At 54.4% G+C, this 13141-nt stretch overlaps 1 protein-coding gene across 1 annotated transcript in view; it reads right to left on the minus strand.

The window, feature by feature from the left end:
• Positions 1-1780: 1780 nt before the first annotated feature.
• The window catches only part of DNAJC5 (DnaJ heat shock protein family (Hsp40) member C5), a 30732-nt gene continuing 19371 nt past the window's right edge, over positions 1781-13141 (minus strand). Inside the window, exons 2-5 of the mRNA XM_081034322.1 lie at positions 7238-7355; positions 6281-6494; positions 5590-5761; positions 1781-5145 (exon numbers count right to left, since the gene is read on the minus strand). Coding sequence (XP_080890448.1) covers positions 5042-5145; positions 5590-5761; positions 6281-6494; positions 7238-7344 — 597 coding nt within the window. The 5' untranslated portion in view covers positions 7345-7355 and the 3' untranslated portion in view covers positions 1781-5041. The remainder of the gene's footprint in view (positions 5146-5589; positions 5762-6280; positions 6495-7237; positions 7356-13141) is intronic.

The raw sequence follows: 13141 nt of genomic DNA on the forward strand, positions 1-13141 counted from the left end.
TTCAGCTCGGGGCTCAGCCACCGCAGCGCGCATGCGCGCCTGGGGGCGGGGCGCTGGCCTCCGAGGGGACCCTAAGACCCCAGGTCCCCCAGCAGCAAGGCCGCAGGACTCGTGGTGCCGTCCCAGGTGGTCTGGGCGCTGTGCGCGCTCGCGCACGACACCCACACGTGGTCACCTGGATCCACGAGAAAACACCCATCGTAGGTGGCGTTAGGGCCACGTGACACTTTAAACTCAATGACGGGGCGGCCCCAGTGGCGCAGGCGGTCGAGCCCACGAGTCGTTGAGCTGCGCCCCCTGCAGCTCAGCGCGTGACCGACGGCTGGACCTGGAGCTGGGCGGGCTGGGCGGCCGCTGCGGGGACGGGGACACGGGGACGGGCGGCGGGAGCAGGGCTCCTCCACCAGCATCGGCGGGCAGCTGCGACCTACACAGCTAGACTGCGAAACAACGGCTTCAACCCGAGTGGGGCCAGGCGGCAAGAAAAGGAAAAAATGCCTATTCAGAAAACAAACCTCCGTGACAGGGCTTCGGGGATGCGGACTCCGGGAGGCGGGGCCGAAAACCGCAGGCGGCCAGTGGCCACGCTGGGAGGGACAGTGGGCGGCAGAGAAGCACAGGGGTTTGCCGTCCTTTTCCTTTTCATGAAGACCTTACCGCAAACTCCTGATTTCTTACGTCCACATTGTTTCAAGGTATTTGTTACATTGCTTACTATTTTCATGCTGCCTTAATTTTTCCAGAGCAAGGTCACAGAAGGAAAACCAGGCACCTCTGAGCAGCATCCTCAAGGGACGTTCACCTGACAGTGTGGAAGGGGACGCGTGTGGCCTGGGTTTCTGGAGGCAGCTGCTGCCGACAACCCATGGGCCTCCTGCTTCAGGGTGGCCTCTCCGTCCTCAGGCCAGGGTCCCGATGCCCGAGCCTCACGTCAGTGGCAGCAGCACTGGCAGGGTCCCACCTGCGTGGGAGCAGACCGAGAGCACGACCAGTCGCAAGCCCCAGGCCACACACACCTTCCTCCAAAACACAGGCCCAAACGTGGGGCTCCGGGCTCCCCTCTGCCATCAGGTGGCAGGGGAGGGACCCCTGGGGACTGACTGCCGCTGGGCCAGGGAGGAGGCTGAGCCCTACCCAGGAGATGCCCTTCGCAGTGCTGGGTCACACCAGCTTGGAGATGACCCAGAAAGGCGGGCGTGGTGTCCAGATACGAGGATGCCCTGGGTGGGGCAGGCAGGGGACAAACCCAGGAAGCCTGCCCTGAGCAGTCAGGACGAGCGGTTGACACGGATGGAGATGCCCAAGGGTCAAAGGAGAGAGAGCACAGGCCCAGTCGTGACAGCCACTGTCTTGAGCGCACGGCGGCCACTGTCCTGGGAGGGGAGGGGTTGGCTGGCCTGCACCAGGCGTCCTCTGCCACCCCACTCCCGGCCTCACAGTGCCAGGTGATGGGCCTGCTGTCCAGTCATCAGCGGCCTGGCTCCTCAGGCTGGACGGTCACCACCCAGCAGCAGGAAGGAGGGTGCTGCTGTCTGGGGGGAGGGGCAGTGCTGTTGGCCACCGCCTTGCCTGGACATGTCCCAGGAGGGCTGCAGGCCCCACAGACTGAGCTGCCCTTGGCTTACAGGTTTCACAGCTCATACGTTCCTTCTTCACTCCTGCTACTACTGAGAAAACGAGGGGAGGGGCGTCTGTCCACACTTGGAGCAGGCAGGTGGGAGTGGGGTCCCAGCCCCTCAGTGTGAGACCTGCAGGGATTGTTAAGTAAGACACACACCTGGTCCGCAGTGAAAACATTTATTTTACAAGTTATCTTTAAGTCAACATTCAGACATACAAGACGGAGGTCACCATGGGAAACCACCGTCACCTCCAGCCTGCCCTTCGGTGCGCACATGGGCGGTCGGGTTCCAGTCACAGGACAAAACCGGGCATGGATGGCGGCTTTCCATGCATTTACACTTAAGTTCTTAAAAATAATGCAAATATACTTCACTGTCAACTGCCTCCCTCACTGAGAACGAAACACAACCGTACTTCCCAGTGAAACCGTCTACCAAAAGATGCCGCCTGCAGGACCCACCCTCGGGCTGACCGGTGTGTGGCCAGGACAGAGACCCATTTAGAATGCAGCTTTGTCACTGATTGTACCTGATGCTTACAAAGTTGGTTTAAAGTTTCAAGGGAGGAAAGGGTTTCCAGCCACCTCCTAGATGTCACATGGGGACACTCACCACCCCAGTAGCTCTGGTACCCAACCCTGGCAGGGGTGTTGCCTGCAGTGCCCTCAGGCGCCAGGCCCAGCCATCCGAACAAACCGGGCACACGGCAGGGTCCGCTTTCCCTTCCGTGTTCCCAGTGAAGGTCTCAGGGACCCCGCTCCTGCCCAGCTCGCCCGCCAAGGATCCAGAGGCCATTGTGGGGCCCGCACGCACACACTCGCACACATGGGACACTCAAGGCTGCAGCCACAGCACACGCCCCACCGTGCTTGTAAGGGCTGTAAAATGGAGCATCACTAATTCCACAGGAGGATGGGTCACAACCAAAGTAACAAAAATGAAACGTCAGTCCTGTGTCACGTGGGTTCACAGCTCAGAACATGGGAAAGGAATGAGGTCCCTGGCAGGACGTGCCGAGAGCCAGGGAAGGACAGAAACGGCCCCCAGCGTTGCCCGCCTGCCGGTACCTGGGTGTGCGCCTCGATCGCCCGGACAGCTAGGAAGGCGCAACACACCGAGGGCCACATCAGACGCAATTTGAAACGCGAAGGAAGCTGAAAGGAAGACGGGAGCACATCACTGAGCAGAAGCAAACCTACCTGCAGCAGCCATCGCCTGCCCTGCGCCACACATGGCCGTGCTGCCTGGCCCGTAGGCACATTGGTCTGGTGCCCGGCAAACCCTGCCCTTGGCAAAATGAGCGGGCTTCGTCGTGTACTGACACCAGCACTGGCCACATGTGGCCGCAACTCTGGGGAGCCCCAAGTAGAAGCTGAGCCCCCCCCTTAGCACACCAATGGGGGTGCGTCTCCAGACTCACCTCTGCTTAGCAGGGAAACTGACCACGCGAGAGAAGGAAATGCGCCTAGGGGTCTGGTCCTGAAGCAGGATGGGGGCCTGACACTGATCCCAGTGAAACTGCAAAGGGTTCTGGGGTACCAGGCCGTCACCCTGTCCCCACAACAACCTACTGTTCGCAAATTCCATGAGACCTGCCCGAGGGGAGCCTGTGTGTCTAAGAAAAGATCAACAGCTTCCGTAACTGGAAGACACCCAGCAAGGGACTCAGTGACACGTGATGGGCCTTGGCTCGGCTGAGGCCAGGCGCAGGGACAGCACAGCCACTGCAAGATTGAAGCCGGGTCCTTTGCCATTCTGGGGAAAAAGAACTCACTTCCTAAGGTCTTCCCAGAAACATCACAAAGGTTGCCTACGGCCTACAGCTCAGGCTGAATCCCGCAGCTGCCATGCTGGGTGGCAGAGAAAACGCCCCTGTCTCGTATCCTCCCTTGTGCCAAACAATGAATTTCATATCCTTTTATGAGGCCTGATGTCAGCAAATTGTTTCTAATTTCGCATCACAGTGCACAGCTCCCCTCTCGCCGAATGTCTCCAGGATCCTTTTCACGGGCAGAAAACAAACCCAGCGGGACCAAACAGCCTGCAAGAGCACTCGGCCGGGCGCCCTGCTTTCAGAGCGTCCGTTCTGTCCTGACATTGCTGTCATGCAGCCACATCCTGGCCACGCGAGCCGACCCTCTGCACGGCCCTGGGTGAGCAGGCGAGGGCAGCGGGTGAGGACAGTGGCTTCAGGAACGTGTTTTGGTCCCTCTGAGCCAGGGAACTGCCCCCGTGCAGCTTCTCCAGCTCGTCCGTTTCTCCTGGAAACCCAGGGACGCTCAGCAGCAGCCATTAGGTTTGTGCTGCAGAAACCAGGCCCACTTGGGCCGCTCGGGTCTCCCGTGGCTGGCCTGGGTCCAGCAGGGCTGCACCACGTGTAGTCTGCTGGCACGGGCACACCATAACCCACGTTTCTTCAGTCCCCGCAGCAGGGACACCTCCTACAAAGTCTGGGACACAGTCAAGACAAACGACTTCTGCAGTTCACAGAAGGTGCTGCTCGCAACAGTGGCGAGGGGGCCTGTGGTCTGGCTGCTAACAAGCCCAAGGGCACTAGGGCTCCCCGGACCCGACCCCGCTAGTTCAGAGTGTGCCCTTGGTCCTTCTGGTCCTCCCCCAGGGACCTGAGGGCCCAGCTCTGCCAGAAGCATCCATGAGGCCGAAGGGAGCATCTGAAGGAAGGGGGTGGTCAGGAGCTTCGGGGGGCCGAGAGGGCGGCCGTGCAGCCGTGCACCACCAGCAACCTGGACCCCCAGCCCCTCTGACTATGACTAATTGGGTTGCTGCTACTGCTTGTGGTTCTGAGGTCCAGAAGAGATTACAAAGAGGCCACGTGGGCCTGAAGGAATGTGGAGGGTGATGCAGAGAAGTGGGGGCCCTGTCTGTCCAGCTCGTGGCCTGAGGGACCACTTGAAGGACAGGAGCTGTGGGTCCCTGGGACGTGGGGACTCAGGCCAGACACAGGCAGAGCACGTGGTCTCAGCAATCTCACCCGCGGGAAGAACCCCGCCACACGGCCACGCACACGAGACGAACAGGTCCTGTGCAAACTGTCCTCGCTGCCAACACCGGGCTCTGGGGGGCCGTGCCTGTGGCCACACTGCAGGGACGGCCCCCACTGTGGCCCCAGGGGTACCGGGGAGGGGCAGCCTTGGGGGCTCCAGCGTCTGGCCAGGGCGGCCACACTGAACCCTGCTCGCAGCACAGACAGACATGGAGCGTGACCCCGTACATGCTTAGAAAGGAGACACAGAAGACGACGACGTAGCTAAACGGCTGTAAATACGGCATGCTACGCGCTTCACGGGGCGGGGGTTGGGGGGCCCGGCGCAGTGGCCCCCCCACGCTGGGACTACAGTTCATGATCCTAAGGTGACGTGGCCGGTGCGGGCGTCTCCCCGTCACGGCTGCTCCTGGGCTTAATTGAACCCGTCGGTGTGGTAGCTGGGGTGGGAGTCGGCCGTGAGCTGGGTGGTCTCTGTGGCAGACGCTGGCTGTATGACAATCGGCGTGTCTGTGGCCTCTGAAAAGCAACCACACGCGTGTTCATTGGACGAGGACGGCAGCCTCGCCGTCCGGCCCCTGACAGCACGTCCTGCGGTGACAACGCTCCGTCGCCTGGTCGCTCTACTGGGCCAGAGGTCGCGGGACAAGCGCTCGGAGGGGAGAGGCTATGCGCTGACCTCCACCCAGCAGCATTCCTGTCGGTCAGCTCGGGTCACCGCCAGCCCGCGGCCCCGCCCCCGCCTCGGTCCCTGGGAACTACGGCTACCACAGTGAGGGCGGGGCGGCCCTGTGTGTCTGCGTTTACCTCCGGTGTCCACGTTCACACCTCAACAGTCCCAGCTGCCACCACACACACTCCCGGCACAGTGTCAGTGCCCTCCTGTTTGACAAGACAGGTGGACGCCGTTGAGGGCCCGCGCGGGCGGCGCCCCACGCACGACGCGGCCCGGCTCGCACTCACCGCGCTCGTCCGACTGCAGCTGCGCCTCCAGGTCCTCGGGGGACACGTAGAAGTCGCCGTCCTCGGCCTCGGGCGCCCTGGGCTTGCAGCGCCCGCAGCAGCAGTTGAAGCAGCAGCACAAGCAGCAGCAGCAGTAGCAGCAGGTCAGCAGCCCGCACACGACGAACAGGGCCTGGGGGGGCAGGGCACTGGGTGGCGGCACCGCCCGCCGGGGGGAGGGCGGGCAGCGAACGGGGAGCGGAGGCGGGAGGACGACACTTTAGAAAGGCAGGGAAGGGCGGCTCTCTGTGCCCGGCGCCGGGCCCGCGGGCACCGCCTCGACCTGACACGGGGTGGGCGCGTGAGTAAGATAAAGGGGGAGTGTTCAAAACAAAAGAAAACAAGGGGACACGGGGACACGGCGAAGGCTTCTCGGGTGCGACTCCCACTGAGTGTTCCCAGCAATGGAACAAGACCCCCCCCCCCCCCCCCCCCCCCCCGGCGCCAGGCTGCGTCCTCGCTCTACCTTCTGGAGAGCAGAGCTGACACGCTGGCACTGGGCACTGGTGTGTTACGGGAAGGCAGCCGGAACCTCTGCCCACACGACACAGGACGAGGACAAAGGCCGCCCTGGCGCAGAGCCTGGGCTCGGGAGTGTGGAGCACGGCCCGCGACGCCCCCGGCGGAGGCCCCGGGCGGCCGCAGCCCTCACCTTGGCCCACCAACTGGACAGCACGAAGTACGTGTTGACGTTCTCCTCCCCGAACTGCTCGGCCACGTACAGCCCCAGCGAGCCGTACTTGTCGTAGATGTTCCTCTTGGTGGCGTCTGTCAAGATGGCGTGTGCGTTGTTGATCTCCTTGAACTTGTCCGCGGCCTCAGGGTTGTCGGGGTTCTTGTCAGGGTGATACTTCAAGGCAAGTTTCCTGCAAACCAAAGCCATGTCGTGGCCTCGTCTTCACGTCCATCACTGGACAGAGGGGCCAGCGCAGACACGACTGCCCAGTACCAGCACGCTCCACAGCTTTCCACAGAATTTGAGAACATCAGGGTCAAAAGAAATCTCTGCAGTCATTTCAGGGCAAAGCTCCCCGCCCCATCCATCCACAGGGGGGACGCCGGCTCGGCCCCGCCTGCAGCGGGCCACGCGGGAGCTTCCCACAGCGCCAGGCAAACCCGAGCGCCGGCCTCTAGTGTCTGGCCTGGCGGCTGACCGCACATTTGCTAAATGAGCGAAAAGCAAGGTGGGGGCACTAGAACGCCTGAACGTGTGTTTGTCAGTCCACAGTGCGGAGAACACGGAGGAAATCCAGCTGAGGCGTCTGGACTAGTGATGGTGTGTCTCTTACAGCTCAGTCAGTGGAACCCCATGTAAGGGGCACGTCCCTCCAGCACTGCCACTGCTGCGACGCCCTGCAGCCCCACTGCCCAGCTCACACCTGTTCCCCACAGAGCTGTCCACTCCAGGGTACACAGTCTGTAGCAACTACAAAGTGCGATTTGCTGTTGCCAAGAAAACAGGAGTATAAGTAACAGGTTTAAGCTCCAAGGGAACACACCACACACGCAAAGGTGCAATGTTCCAGTGACATGCAGTTAGTGGTTCTTGGTCAGTGCATAGCAAACCACATGGGGCACGACAGGCCCCGGGAGGGGCGCGGCCTCTTACCGGTAGGACTTTTTGATGTCGTCTGAGGTTGCATTCTTGTCCAGCCCGAGCACATGGTACAGTGACTCCCCTGAGGTAGACAGGGAGCGCTGTCTCTGGTCCGCCATGGCAGGCTGACCTACAGGGAGGCAAAGGGAACACCAAAAAGTGCAGGTAAAAACTGCAGCCACACAGCTCACGGGCTTCACTCCACGCGACGGTTCAAAGCACAAAGTCACAGGGCTGTTTGTGGGACCATAATGGAGAGACGGGGCACCCACTGCACCCACTTGTGAGGCGGGACCCCACGGTGCATGTGGCCTGCCCCAAAGAGGCTGTAAAAATTACGTGCACTTATTGTCATCCCTACGGCGGCCTCCAGCTAAAAAGCGAAGAGAGAAATGAAGAGATTGTCAGAATGGATAAATACACAAGACCCGACCATATGCTATCTGCAAAAGACACACTTTAGACAGAGCCTGAAAACACAGGAAGACAGAATTAAAGGCAGACATAGACAAGCCTCACAGCTACGAAAATCTTAATACCCCTCTCAGAAATTGACACCCCCCCCAAAAAAAAATAGACCAGGAAAAACACTGATAATCCGAAGAACACAATCAACCGTGACCTAACTGATACTTACATGACATCCAACATCTTAAAAATCACCAAGACAAACTACATAGTGAACCTTAAGACAAGTTTCAATACATTTAAATGGTTTGAAATGATACATAGTATGTTCCCTAACCCTAACAGAATTAGGTTAGAAACCCAACAAACAGTAGGATATTTAGGAAAGCCTCAAGTATTTAATATTAAACAACACACTTCCAAGTGACATGTAGCTCAAAGAAGAAATCGCAAGGGGAATTAGAAAATATTTTAAATTAAATAACAACAAAACACAACATATTAATCAAGACCTGAAGTCCAAGCTCATAATGCTATAAAGCAGCAGGGAAAACCCAAAAGAAATGAAAGGAAGGAAATAATAAAGAGCAGAAATCAACAAAATAGAAAACAGACAGATTGTAACAAAGCCACAGGTTGGTTGTTTGAAAACAACAAAATTGATAAACAGCTGAGCAGGCTGATAACGGGACAAAGAGGAACAGAACTCAGCAGCACAAGGAAAGAAAGAAAGAGGGCTCCTCGCTAGACCCTACAGGCATGAAGACAGTGAGAGAAGATGACGGGCAACTTGTCGCCAAGAAATCAGACCGGATGAACAGGTACCTTGAATAACACAATTTACCAGAAACGAACACAGGATCAAACAGAAAATAGCAGCAGCCCTACGGTCATTAACAACCGAATCAGGAATAGAAAACTCCAGGCCCAGAAGGTTTTTCTACTAAATAATCAAGGAAAAGTGACATCAATGTTAGACAAACTTTTCAAAAACAAAGGAGGGACTTTTACCAACTTGTTTTTGGAGCCAGTATAACCCTAACTCAAACCTGACAAAGACATTATCAAAATAAATCCCTCACAAACATTGATGCAAAAATACTCAACAGAATATTAGCAAACGGAATTTAGCACGATACAAAAAGTTATATAAATCATGACCCAGCAGAAATTATCCCAGGAATGCAAGCTTGATTTAACATTTCAAAACAATCAATGTAATTCACTATTTTAATAGAACAAGTGAGATAAACCACATGGTCACCTCAAAGATTCATAAAAGCATTTGGTAAAATCCAACACCAAGTCATGATCTTAAGAATTCTCAGCATTTGGGGGATAAGAGGGAACTCTCTCAGTCTGAAAAGGGCAGCTAACCAAACACCTCCAGCTAGCACTCCTGTGCTCAGTCGGGAAACTCTGAACGCTTTTTTCTCTTAAGACCAGACTATGACGAGGGTGCCCACTCTTGGTTCCTCCACTCAACACTGTTCCTGGACGCCTGCAAATGCAACAAAGACTAAAAAGACCCGCTTCCGGTCAAGATGGCAGACATTTTAAACAAACGCACACATAAATGTGTCCCTATTCAGATGACTTGGTTGTGTACCTGGAAAATCCTAAGGAACCTACAAAAAAAACAACTGGAATAAGTCACAGGAGACAAGTGTAATATTTAAAACAACCTATTTTTCTTTGACAGCAGTAAAACAAGTGGAAAATTTTATTACAGAAGCCCCCCCCCACCTCGATCTCACTTTCCGTGGTTCTAGTCAACCGCAGTCCAAAACTGTTACACAGAAAATCCCAGAAACAAACAATTCGTAAGTATTCAATTGCGTGTCCTTCTGAGTAGCGCGACGAAATCTCACGCTGTCGTCCCGCTCCGACCCACAGGATGTGCAGCATCCCTTTGTCAAAGCCTCCGCGCCCGCCCACCAGTCACTCAGCCGTCTCGGGGATCAGAGGGCCTGCCCCAGTATTGCTCGTGTTCAGGTCTCCCTCATTTTACTTCATAACGGCCCCGAAGCCATTCACATACCTTTCATTACAGCACGTTGTAATAACTGCTCTGCTTTATTATTAGTTACTGTTGTTAACCCCTTACGGGACCTATTTATAAGTTAAACTTCATCACAGGTGTGTATGTACAGAAAAAACAAACTATGTGTATAGAGCTTTCGGTACTGTCCACCATGTCAGGTAGCCACTGGGGGTCTTGGACGTGACCTCCATGCATAGGGGGGGCTGCTGTCTATGTACATTTCACCCACAGCAACGTCCAAAGCCATAATGTCGTTTAGGAGAAAAACTTAACAAAAGACGTACAAGATCACACATTGAAAACTATGTGCTGCGGAAAGAAATGAGAGGTCTAAGAAGGAAGCGAGATTCACCAGACTCATGGATTAGGAGCCTCAGACGGTTGCGATCCAATTCTCTCCAAATTAACCTACAGATTCAATGTAAGCTTCAGGCGTTTTTGTAGAAAAATGACAAACTGGCAATACAAAAAGTGACGAAATTTGTAGGGCAATACAAGGGGCTTCCATCAGCCCAGTAATGTTAATAAAAGAGCAAAGCTGGAGGACTTATCCTACCTGACTTCAAGGCACACCGTCAGCCTGTGCTGTTTGGTCCTGATGAAGAGGCAGGCATACCCCTGTTACATACACCTGAAAAGGGACTCAGAGCCACAACACATGAAAACATACACAACTCAGTTATTAAGACAAAGAAAACCCCGAATTTAGAAACATGGGCAAAAGATGTGGACGCTTCAAAAGCTATCTAGATGGTCAACAGTACATGAGAAGGTGTTCATCATCATTTAAATGCAAATAAAATGAGACACTATTACACATCTCCTAGAAGAGCTGGTAGTAAAGAGATGGATCACACAAGTGCCAGTGAGGATGGGAACCAACACGAAGTCTCCTAGCTGCGGAGAACGCGAAACGGGGCAACCCTTTTAGAAAACCGTGTGCTGGGACTTAAAAGTTAAACACTACACGACCCAGCAATTAATTCCACTGCTGGGCATGGCACTTGCCTGCAACAAGGAGAACTTACATCCACACACAGACTTGCACATAAATGTTCAGAACAGTTTTATTCACAGCAGCCAAGTCTGCAAAGAACCCAAATGTCCACCAACAAGTGAGGGGCTGCACCCAAGGGGACGTGCTTGGCACAAAGAGCAGAAGCTCCCGACACACACGCCACGGGCGGCTCTCACAGCACCATGCCCAGTGCAGGGGCCGGACCTCCCTCAGGAACACGGACGAGTGCTTACGGGAGCTCCCTCCCGCCCGCAAACACAAAGCAACCTCCACGAGGCAGATGGATGGGTGCCGAGTGTGGGGGCAGAGAACACCTGGATTACCAAGGGCCCAAAGAAACTCTGAACTGTTTGGTACACACCTGCCATGCGGGACCCAGCAGTCCCACTCCCAGGTAATTTATCCAGGAGAAAAGAAAATACATTCATACAAAACCCTGTACACAAACGTTCACAGCAGCTTCATTTGTAATAGCCCCAAACTGGAATCAGTCTGGATGCCATCAACTGAATGGTACACATAGACCACTTAATACTCCTCTGCAAATCACACAGAACAACGTGGATGAGTGTGGAGGGAATTATGCTGAGCAGATAAAAACCAATCCCAAAGGTTAATATGGCATAGTTCCACTTATGTAATGTTTTTGAAATGATCAAATTCTAGAACTGGAAGACAGATTTGACTGGTGGTCCAGGGGTTAGCGATGGGAGGTGAGTGTGACTATAAAACCACAGCACGAGGGTCCCTGTGTGGTTGGAAACGCTCAGTATGGTGACTCTAGTGGTGAACACACAAACCAGCGTGCGTGCACGCATGCGCACACACATACACATACACACGCACACACACGTAAAAGACAACTGGGGAAATCGGAGACCAGTCGATCGTATCACACCAGCACCCTGGCTGTGAGATTAAACTAGTTTTGCAGAATGTCACCACTGGGGGAACCAGGCAGTGTCTGTGTACTTTCTTACAACTACATGTGAACCTGTAATTATCTCAATTAAAATTAACAGCTAATTACTGAACCAATTCCAAGGTTACTTGGTCAGTTTAGACCATGAAAATAAGTCTGAACTACAGATAACGCAACATATTGGCATCAGCAGCAAAAGCCAGATGTAAAATCACTAGCAACACCAAAAGGCACACACTGTCTAAAGTTGTGACTGGCTAAAGGAGCTCTCCCATTGCTTCATGTTAGCAAAAACTAATGGGCTGCCTTTCCAGGAAGTACGTGGAGTACGGCTTCCTGGTCATGCCCCCCCGGAGGGAGGCTCCAGATGTCGCAAATCTGTCTGCATCTGTGAGAGGAGCGGTGGGCGGGCCAAGGTCCAGGAGCCGCCCAGCTGCCTCACTCACTGGCAGCCGGCACGCCGGAGGACAGCCATCTGAAAGACGGGGGATGGACGTAACTTTTACACTCATTACTGACCTCATATCTACGTGGGATTATAGGCAAGTACGTAAAAATAAGTCGATGTGTTCATAATCACCAAAACTAAGAAGCCACCAGGATGTCCTTCAGTAGGTGATGGATAAGCAAACTGTCCATCCAGACAGTGGAATGTTACTCAGCACTAACAAGAAATGAGCTGTCAGGCCATGAAAAGACACGGAGGAACCTTAAATGCACGTCACTAAGCGAGAGAAGCCAATCTGAAAAGGCTGCACCGGTGTGATTCCAACTACACGACCTTCTGGAAAAAGTACAACTATGGGGACAGTGAATGACAGATCACGGGTCGCCAGGGGTTAGGAGAGAGGGAAGGATTAATGGACAGAACACAGAGTTTTAGGGCAGTGAAACTATTTCGTATGACACTAGAATGGTGGGTACGTGGGATCATACATTGTCCAAACCCACAGAACGTGCGACACCCAGAGGGACGCTCTGGGAACTATGGCCTTGGTTAATAACAATGTATTAACATTGCATCACTGATCGTAACAATGTTCTAATGCAAGATGTTAGTTAGTAATGGGCGAAACTCTGGGGTGGGGGGACTACATGGGAACTCGTGTACATGCCACGCAATTTTTCTGTAAACCTAAAACTGCTCTACAAAATTGTCTACCAATTAAAAAACAAAATACAAAAAACAGCTGGTGACCCCACAGGAAAAGTGGCAAACAAACTTCTGAAACCCTCAGAGATGGAAGTGGTGCAGAAAAGGAGCACGGAAGGGTGAGAATCCTTGGAGATGGCCGCTGGGCAGCAAGGCCTGAAGTGAGCAGACGGGCGCAAGCATGGGGCCGAAGTGGCCGGAGGCCGAAGCAGGGACCACACGATACAGTTCAGGAAGGATCTGAGGAGAACCAGCACAGAGCAAAGAGGAAATCTGTCCAGCAGGAGTCGGAAAGGCAAAGAACACAGCCAACTAAGAAAACCAGTCAATTCAAACCAAAACAAGAGCTGAGAGAAAAGTCAAGCGTGCAA

Source organism: Rhinolophus hipposideros (assembly GCF_964194185.1).
Source record: "Rhinolophus hipposideros genome assembly, chromosome: 22".
NCBI classification, from domain to species: Eukaryota; Metazoa; Chordata; class Mammalia; order Chiroptera; family Rhinolophidae; genus Rhinolophus; species Rhinolophus hipposideros.